At 38.3% G+C, this 9,882-nt stretch overlaps 1 protein-coding gene across 4 annotated transcripts in view; it reads right to left on the bottom strand.

Annotated features, from left to right (window-relative positions):
* The window catches only part of rcor3 (REST corepressor 3), a 64,840-nt gene that overhangs the window by 22,638 nt on the left and 32,320 nt on the right, over positions 1-9,882 (bottom strand). For all 4 annotated transcript variants that reach the window (XM_015392302.1, XM_015392304.1, XM_015392303.1 and 1 more), the window contains 2 exons: positions 8,293-8,370; positions 3,627-3,684 (listed from right to left, as the gene is read on the bottom strand). In XM_015392302.1, coding sequence (XP_015247788.1) covers positions 3,627-3,684; positions 8,293-8,370 — 136 coding nt within the window. The remainder of the gene's footprint in view (positions 1-3,626; positions 3,685-8,292; positions 8,371-9,882) is intronic.

Below are 9,882 nucleotides of genomic sequence, written 5' to 3'. Positions count from 1 at the left end.
TACGCCAACTTCGAGGCCTGGCCACACCCCTTTAAAATGCTGGAAAACTCAAAAAGTTTGATAAGTTTAGATCTCACATGCCTTATCTGCATACATGCCAAGTTTGAAGCCGATGGCTCACCGTCCCTAGGAGGAGTTCGCGAAAGTTCGACGTCAACAAAATTGAAAAAGTGCCAAAAATCGGCCTTTGAGCCAAAATGGCCGACTTCCTGTAGGTTTTAGAGCATACCCACAATGTAACTTTTTTCATGATTTGGTGAGATCTATGTACCTGCCAAATCTCAAATCTCTGTGACTTACGGTTTTCCCCAACTCACGTTAGGGGGGCACTGTAGAGGCATTTGGCGACGCCCATTTTGAATTCCATTATCATACGTAAATTTCACTAGGGGGACAATTTACTTCCAAGTTTGGTGAGTTTTTGAACATGTTAAAGCCCCCAAAAATCAGTTTCATTTAAGCGGAGAAAAATAATAATAAGAAGAATAAACGATACAGGAGCAATAGGCTCTCGCAGCGCTTAGCTGCTCGGGCCTAAATATAGAGTATATTCCATATGTCGCCTAAACCTACTGATAACATTTTAATCAAATTTCTGTTACTTTTGCTTTAAAATGAAAATATAAACAAAAGCTAAGTCAAATGAAAACCAAATGTATCATATTTTGCTTAGTCAAATGGAAACTAAATTTATCTTTTATTTATTCTTTAAAATAACTTATTTAAACTTGATTTGATGATTAAACATGCATGTTTTTGGTTAAGTACTTTGCCTAAACACAAGTTATATGAATATTTTATCTACTGCTTAAGCACATAGCATTGTATTTTAACCAACATTTTCTTCTTTTTTTTTATGGCTAACACACTTAATGTTGAAATGGTGACAACTGAAAAGGACTCATGAGTGAGCTAATTAATATTTTTTAAGTATTATTTAAAAACTATTTTTTTGTCTTTCTCCAGCTTTCCATTTTGCTTTTTTTTCCCAACCAGTTTAGCTCCGTCTAATGGTGACACCGTCAGTATGATCAGCTGATTGTTTTTATGTCTCAGCACTTTCAGTTCAGTTCAATTCAGTTTATTTTTATAGTGCCAGTTCACAACATATGTCATCTCAAGGCACTTTATAGAGACAATTCAACTAGATCATTCAGTCAGAATGATTCAAAGTTTTCTATCTACGGAAAACTAGTTGATTGCATCGACTTATAAACTCTTCAGCAATCCCTCACACTAAGCATGCTTGTAGCAACAGTGGAGAGGAAAAACTCCCCTTTAACAGGAAGGAACCTCCAGCAGAACCAGGCTTACTGTGAGCGGCCATCTGCCGAGGCCGACTGGGGTCTTTCTGTGCTTATTTGTTGTTTACTTTAATATGAAATAAAGAAGATTAACAGAATGTTGATAATAAACAACAGCAGACACCCTCATTATACCCCCTGTTCATTATTTTTTTAGTATTTGTTTCTTTAAATCAGTTCTTATTGTAAGTTGTGATCAAATGGTATTTTTTTACAAAAAACATTTATAATTTTCAAATTTTGACATCGAAACAGTTAAACAGCCTCTGATATAAGTTAAACAAATTTTGTAAAGTATAAAAGGAAAAAAAATGTGTTTTCACATTTGTAAGATGATTTAACTTTTTAATTATTCTTTTCTTTTCTAAGAGGCTTCTACTTGCAGCTCCGGGATTTAACCACAATAGCATTCAAGAGGATACTGGAACAAAGACGGGGAGCTGTGCTATACAGTTTGATACCCACGATTTCAAAAAGGTGGCTGGGTACTGTGTCCTGTAAAGAAAAAGCCATCATATAACCATAGCACAAGGCACTGGCAGTTTCTGTCAGTGTCTGGTAATTAAGAGCATCTTAGAATCCACCACAGTGAAAATTAATTTGGTCTAAAAATATTGTCCTTTACACCAGGTCACTACAGGCTCTCTGAGGGTTCAGCATGGGGGTGTTCAACTCTAATTCCCTGCTTCATTCAGAGGATGACTAAGGAAAAGGCAGTTAGTCTTTCATATGGGTCAAGTATGGGTCAAGCGGAGTATGTATGATGTCATCCGCACGCCAGCATTCATAACATAATGACGAATCATATATTTTTTATATTTTTATGTTTTAAAAACAAAGCAGAGTGTGAATCACATCCGCACATGCGCACTGGAATCGTAACAGGCAGCCACAGGCGGCTACGCTCTACCCCTTCTATTCATTCTAGCTAATCTGAATCGTTCAATTCCATTTGGAGAGCGAGATCATCTGTGGTAGCAGCACTAGACATCTTCCAGGCATGTGAGGAAAACTAGCAGCAGTTCAGTGGACAGGATGAATGAACGGTAGCCTGCGCGAGCGGATGACGTCATACACACGCCGCTTTGTTTTAAAAAAAATATACATATAAAAATGTGTGAGTCGTCGTGATGTTATGAATGCTGGCGTACCATAAATGATAAATTATGAACAGTTTAGTTTGTGCATTCAAGTCCTTGCCCATAGGAAGATGTTACTTGGATTTAACAAAACCGAATATCTTCAGAACAGCTCCAAAGGACACAAAACTAATATGGGTAAAATCAAGGGGCCAACAAAAAAAAAAAATGGTGTTCCCCTTTAACTTAAACGGTGGAACTTATATTTAAATGCACGGGTGTCCTCTCCCATCAAGCCGCTGTTATCCCTTATGCCAAATTCCAGCGAGCCTGCACAATTCAGACTCGCTATTTAGGGCTGAGTGTTCCAGGTACCCTACCCACTAATTGTTCTCACTGCTTACTCAGTTCACTGGCACAAAAATCACGCCATAGATGTTGAGCAAAAGAACACAAAATACAGAATTTGCCTAAAAACTGTTGGGAATACCCAAAGTAAGGCATCCAACCTCCACTGCCTACAGCACAACCACGCTGTTGAGTTCAAAATGTGCAACAGGCCTCATTACCTTTGCGCAAAAATGTTTGCAGGAGAGGTAAAGTTTAACTCCTGTTCAATGAGACGTTGTTGAATGTCTAAACCTGAAAGGGTACAAGACTTTAATATTTAAATGAAATATATAATGTAATTTATCAAGCATTTATCATGCATTTATCGTGTCGTTAGGTAAAACTGCCCAATTTATTATGATCTTGATTTTATTTATTTTAATTTGATTTATTGCCCGCCCGTAACAGCATGCTGACAAATTCCAAGAGACTCGTATTACTGGGTAATACAAATCCCAAGGCTTAAATTCCCAGTGTCTTCAATATAAAAGGGGCTAAGAACTGCTCAGACTTCTATACCTGAGAAATCAAACAAATACATAAATGCATGGGTCTACAAAGGAAAGCCAGCCATCCCCATAAACTTGCACCTAAAGTATTAAGCAGGTCAGATGGCTGGAAAAAGGGGTACAGCAGGATTGCAGTTTCAACTTTCAAGCACATGTATCTCTGAGGAACTGAGAAAAAGTCTAGTTACCTCTAACGTAATCTCGCCAAAAAGATGTAGAGACAGATTAAACTGTTGTATACTCCACCTTTAGCTACATTTTAAAGAGCACTATAACATTTACTAAGATTAAAGCCATTCAGTGCAACCATGCAAACTGCTGGTATGGACCGAGACAAAGCTTACCTTGAACAGCTAGAAGCTGCTCATCAGTAGTCCATCGGGCATTCACCTTCTGGGTATTCTAGAAAAGCAAAGGACAGGATTCAAAATCATAAAACAGAATGTTCTATTCAAGAACCAGGCTGAGTACAAAACGGCACCTGTTCCAAGATGACTAAGCAGACACCAAAAATAGTTCTGAAATTAATAAATGAACCAAATCTTTGATTGTCATTCAAAATGTGAAAGTTTTAGTTCAAACCCTTTTGAGTCTATTTGCTTTTTTTTCAGAAGAACAATGACAAAGGTTGTCAAAGTAATGTCCTGAAATGATCCAGGCTGCATTGATACCTGGCAGATTTGTTTGTGGAAAACCTGGTAAGATTCAGAGAGAAAGCATTTATCAATGGATAATGCAGCTCTTCTTTCTAGGAATCTGACCAAATTTATTATTACAACAAACCTGAAATCCCAGATCCAGACCAAGTCTATGCAACTTCTCTACTGTAACCATTAAAAACAGTGTCTTTCCCACAGCCAAGATCAAATTATTAGAGAGGAATCCTTAAGGAGTAAGTCATCATAATTCAAATAAAATCATGACTCTAACTGGGAAAAAAATGTTAAAACAAATGCGCTTACTTAATATAAGTACACTGCATTTACTTTCCCCAATGTGTTAGTTAATGACTCTATTTGTGTTTTGTGATAATCAGATTGATCTGTTATCTTACAGACACCTGTCTGCAGCAAGAGGATGATCTTGGCACAAATGAGACAACTGTCCTCAGCGGTTTGAATTTTCACATGCCCAAAAATTCTGGACAAGAGGTTGAGTAAAAACAATTTAGTCTGCTTTTTTGACAACTCCAAAACCAATGAATACAAATCTTTTGAAGATCAAACCCTTATCTTCCCCTTACCAAATTGCAAGGCAAAAAAACTGATTTCTATAACTATTGTCCACCAAGCCATTAGTCTCAAATTTCAGATTAGGTTTCAGACTTCACGTCTAATTTAGTTTAATTTTGTGAGAAGGTCATTATAGTGGGGACCTTTAACATTTATTCCAACATTAAAGGTAAGTGTACGATAGCCTTTATCGTAGACTTGATTGGCTTTGTTGAAAATGTGAGCAGTCCCACACATTCTAATCTGTATGTTTTTGACCTTGTGCTGACATATGGCATTAACTGTAAAGAAATAATATTATATCCTCACAACCCTATCCTATTGGACCACTTTTTAGTAACCTTCAAACTTAATTAAACAGAGCTCTCCTCTCCCAAATGAAGTTTTCCCTTTAGCTTACTTCCTGGTACATTTGGTGGGAGATGAAACTAGGGTTGGGAATTGATAAGATTTTCCCGATTCCGATTCCCTCTATTCTGTAAAACGATTCGATTCCTTATCGATTCTCTAATCGGTTCTGTGAAACAATGAATTTGGTAAGTGCACAGTGACATTCGTCTACCTTAGCCTGTGATATTCTATTTCTGCCCGCCTCGGCGAAAACAGAAGACAGTGAACGTGAGCTGCCAGCCTCTGAGCCAGCCGGGCTACCCTTCTCTTCACAGTCATCTAACTCTTATGGGTAAGGCATCCGTTTAATGAAAAAGCATTACTCTACAATTTCGGAAAATAAACTAATCTCTCCCTGATTTAAGTAAATGAACATTACCGTTCTCTCGCTTCCTGAACTGCAATAAAGGGCTGGATTAACGAGAAAGGCACACTCCCTTAATAACCCCAAAGAGAGGTGGGAAACTGGCTTATTTCTAGTAATGGTCAATGATTTACTAGGAACCACATTAAGCAAAGCCAGTGATATAAAACTAGCTACTTCCCACCAGAGTTGCCTTCCATGCCGGTCGTAACTTCAGCTTCTGTCCAGAAGCATCAAAAACATGGCATTCGTTAAAATGTATGGCATCTTGTGTGAGCAGGTGTTTCTGCATGTTGGATGTATTTCCTCTGATGTAATTGCCACTTTGCAATGATTGCAAAGCGCCTTCTTGCCATCTTTCTCTTCCTTAAAATGAAGCTAAACTTTCGATTGCTTTTGTTTTGCTTTTCTAGATTTACTCCTGGTCACGTCGTGCTTGCTTACTGAATACTGTGTGCGTAACTTGCGTAAAAAAACGTGATGTAAGTCCTGCTGCCCAGCGCTAGGATCTGCTGCTGCCTGGAATCATTAAGAGAATCGTTTAGCGAGCTGCCGAACGGTGCCATGGAATTGGAACACACAGAACCGGTTCTGAACAGGAACCGGTTTTCGATTCCCATTCCTAGATGAAACCATCCTTCTACAGTAGCAGCCATTCAAAATGGCCCTTCCCAGTCAAAATCCAAATTTGCCTCCAACTTTCAGCCACTGGCCTTCTTCACAGAGCAGGAGAACTGAGAATCCCACGGAAGGAGGGGGCAGCAGAGCGGAGAGAGAGGTAATCAGTTTGCCAGTCTCAGGAGCAGCCTGCTGGGGAGAGGCTAAAAGATAAATGCTACAGCTGCCCAGGACTAGCTATTGACCAGCGGAAGTTGTGAGTAGTAGCAGTACAAAGAAGAAGCCAGCCACTGAGACAGAGCTAGGAGAGGCTACTGCTAGCAGGGATTAGGCACTAGGTTAACAGCAGAGGGTCAGGGGCACACTGCTGGGGACAGAGGAGCGGGGGAGAGAAGGCATCAGTCTGTGTCTGCGCTGGAGGCGGGAATGAAATATTCCTTCTGGGGCTGCTTTTTTAAAAGGCACCTAAAAACCTGTTAAGATAGTTACTTGCTCTGTAATGGAATGTGTGTTCAAAATATGGGAATGCACTGTGTTATTCTGTCCTATGCTTTTGTACTTAGCATATTTTTTAAACTATAAATAGTCAGCTCAGTTTAATAATCTCTTTTAAGGCGAATCATGTGATAAAGGAAAAGGATAGTTAACCAAGATCAAATTAAACCTTTTTTTATTATTTCAAGTTCAATGGTTTTTTGTTTTTTTTTTCTTAAAAAAAAAAAGCTCTGTCTTTTTTCTTATGTTGGATCTTATGAATGTGCATATGTAAATAAGCTGTCCTTTAAGTACCAAAGCATCAACTATGCAGCGATGAGTGGCCCATTTCCTAGGAATGGTTGTAAAGCCCTTATCTTTGTGGCTTCAATTTCAGATTGTGTGGTTAGTGGGTCAGGGGTAGTCTTTGCAATTAAGTACCAGTGGTTAAAAGAAAAGGGGGTGCATTATGGTTGGGCTTTACTGTACTTGAAGTCAGAGGTATAAAGAGCCAAAATGAATGGTGAGCGTACCGTTCCCTTTTGCGATCCTGTGCTGCTGACTACTTAATTGGACAGTCGACCCTTCCATCTCACAAACTGTGGTCTGTTTGTCAGGTAGTCTTTAAACCAACCGACTGTAGAGGCCTTCTTTTAAATCTTTTGGAGCGTCAAAAAAAGCATATTAGACTGAATAGTGTGAAATTACTAGGAGAAATCAGAGATACCATTCCTCACAGTGATGTCTGGCTTGTCTAAATGATGGTGGGTTTGGACAAAAAGGCTTATGATGGCATCTTTAACCTCCAATCCAAAGTACATTCAGGGAAAATAGGCTACATGCCCATAGATCCTCAAAGCTCCTGCAGTATTTCCTTAGCTCCAGAAAGTGGGAAGACTGGCAGCCTCTTTCCATGTCTACTGGGGTGACAGTCTGCTCATGAAATTATGTTTTAGTTGTAAAGGGTCAAATAAATAGGCTACTTCAAAGATGTTTTTTTTGGTATAAACTTTCATGTCTCTGGGGAAGCAGTAGTATTCTAGTTGGCATAACGTTATCTTAATTGAAGTTTTGTGGTTAGTCACAGACTCAGTCATTGTATCAATGTTCTTTCCGTGTAGCTTGCACTGTGCAAGTCTATAGCATCAAAGCTACTTTTAAGGGCTTCTTAAACTCCCTGCTAACATCTTTGTACAGTTATACAGGTTGCCCTGATAAAAGGCACTAGCTCTAAGCAGATAAAAATAAAACTGAATTTCTTTCCTAAAAGGACATAATTTTTTAAGTTTGGGTCATGGCGTTTGTGTACTACTTTTTACTCTCTAATCCAAGTTTTTTTCCATGTCACAGTGAGTGCATATAGTAAGTATAATGGGAACTACATTTAAAGAAAAAGGAAAACAATAGGCAGGGCACAATAGATGCTTTTGCAGGGTTTATATGCTGGCTAAGAAAGTAAGAGGGGATTTACCGACAGAGATCTGGGAGTCTGTAGAGGAAGGTATTTTTGTTTGGGGGGGACACCTGACTGTTGCCTGTGTGATTGACAGAATATATTATTTAAGTCACCAGTTATAACCACAAATACAATAGGCTGTGTCTATAGCTTAACAATAACAGAACTGATAACATCTCGATTTCAGCAATAGTGGGCACTGCGGACTCTGGTGATCTCTCTGAGTAAATAATGTGGATGAAAAAGGACAAAAAAATTTAACATCTTATGTTGAACTTTTGTTCAACATAAGAACAATGTTCTTGTGGCTGGTGCCTTTAAAGGTGCAGATACAGCACTTTTAATTTGATTTCAATAGCTTGTTGTAATGAATGGTCTTCAGTCCATGACCGGTGTTCACATTTGATAATCATGGTATACTTGATTGGTGTACTTAAAAATATGCTTTTTTTTTTGGAAGTTAGGAATGTGTTTACCTCAGTCGTTCTATACTCCTCAATCCCAGACTCCAACAGCTGTTTCAGCCCACTGTTCATCTGTTTAGCATTTTGGACCTGAAGAACAACATAGAAACATAGCCCACAAAGAAAAAAATATGTTAATTTATCTGTAACATCAAGGTGTAAATTCCCACTGAAATCTAAGCAAAACAGAAGGACAAATGAGTGTTTCCCTCTCACTACTCTCGCTTTCTTTAGTATGGGTTTAGGCATATTAAGTGTTTTTCTGTGAATTGAGGTTGGTTGAACCACGATTTTTTTCTCCACTAAAGAACTTATTATTACTGGTCTTGATGGCATGAAATAAAATCAAGAATGTGAGACAACATTTTTTTCTAGAAAGCTTCATTTTGCATCTTAAAAGTCTATACAAAGTATTCTACTAGACAATATTAGAGTATTGTCTAGTAGAATAGAATAGTCTGGTCTAGTCAAGTGTATTATAATAATAATAATAATAATAACTTGCAATCTTTTTCGGGAAAGCCTGGTCTGATTCGGAGAGACAGCATCCATCCCACTTTGGATTGGGCAGCTCTTCTTTCTAGGAATCTGGCTACATTTATTAGTCCTCCAAAACCCTGACCCCCCAGGGTGCAGACCAGGAAGCAGAGTTGTAGTTTAACACACATCTCTGCAGCTTCTCTACTGTTACCCACTCTTTACTCCATCCAGACAGTGTCTTGCCCACAACCAAAATCTAATAAATTAGCAAAGATTCCCAAAGGAGTAAATCATGATAATCTAATAAAAATAACTCCAATTGGGGGATAAGTTAAAACAATTAAATGTGGTCTACTTAACATAAGATCTCTTTCCTCCAAAAGTCTGCTAGTTAATGACTTGATTTGAGAAAATCACATTGATTTATGTTGCCGAACAGAAATTTGGCTGCAGCAAGAGAATTATGTCAGCATAAATGAGGCAACTCCTTCAAGCTATTTAAATTTCCACATACCCAGAGGTTCTGGGTGAGGAGAAGGAGTAGCAACAATCTTTCAGTGTGACTTACTGATTACTCCAATGGCAGTTAATAATTACAACTCTTTTAACCCAACCATTTGACCCTTAGTTTCCCTCATTCAAATTGACAAGCTAAAAAAGCTCTTCTTTTTGTAACTTTGTATCATCCACCAGATCTTTACTCTAAATTTTTAGATGGGTTTTCAGAGTTCCTTTCTGATTTGGTATTAAATACTGACAAGGTCATCATAGTGGGGAGTTTTAACATCCATGCTGATATTGAAGATGATAGCTTAAGAGCAGCATTAATAATATCTTAGACAATATTGGCTTTTTTCAAAAGGGAAATAGTCCCACACATTTTCATCTTCATACTTTGGATCTTGGGCTGACATATGGCATAGAATGTGAAGAAATAACAGTATTTCCTCACAACCCTGTCCTCTCTGACCACTTTCTAATAACCTTCAGGATTACTTTAACAGAGTTCTCCACCCTCAAAAGAAGGCTCAATTTTAGCAGATCATTATCAGATAGTGCAGTTATACATTTTAAAGAATCTGCTTCACTTTCTCTCTCCTCTTTGTCACTGAGCAGTGCTTC

Source organism: Cyprinodon variegatus, unplaced genomic scaffold (assembly GCF_000732505.1).
Source record: "Cyprinodon variegatus isolate N-32 unplaced genomic scaffold, C_variegatus-1.0 Scaffold585, whole genome shotgun sequence".
NCBI classification, from domain to species: Eukaryota; Metazoa; Chordata; class Actinopteri; order Cyprinodontiformes; family Cyprinodontidae; genus Cyprinodon; species Cyprinodon variegatus.
The sequence above is the reverse complement of the archived record's forward strand: the minus strand, read 5'-3'. Positions and strand labels throughout refer to the sequence as shown.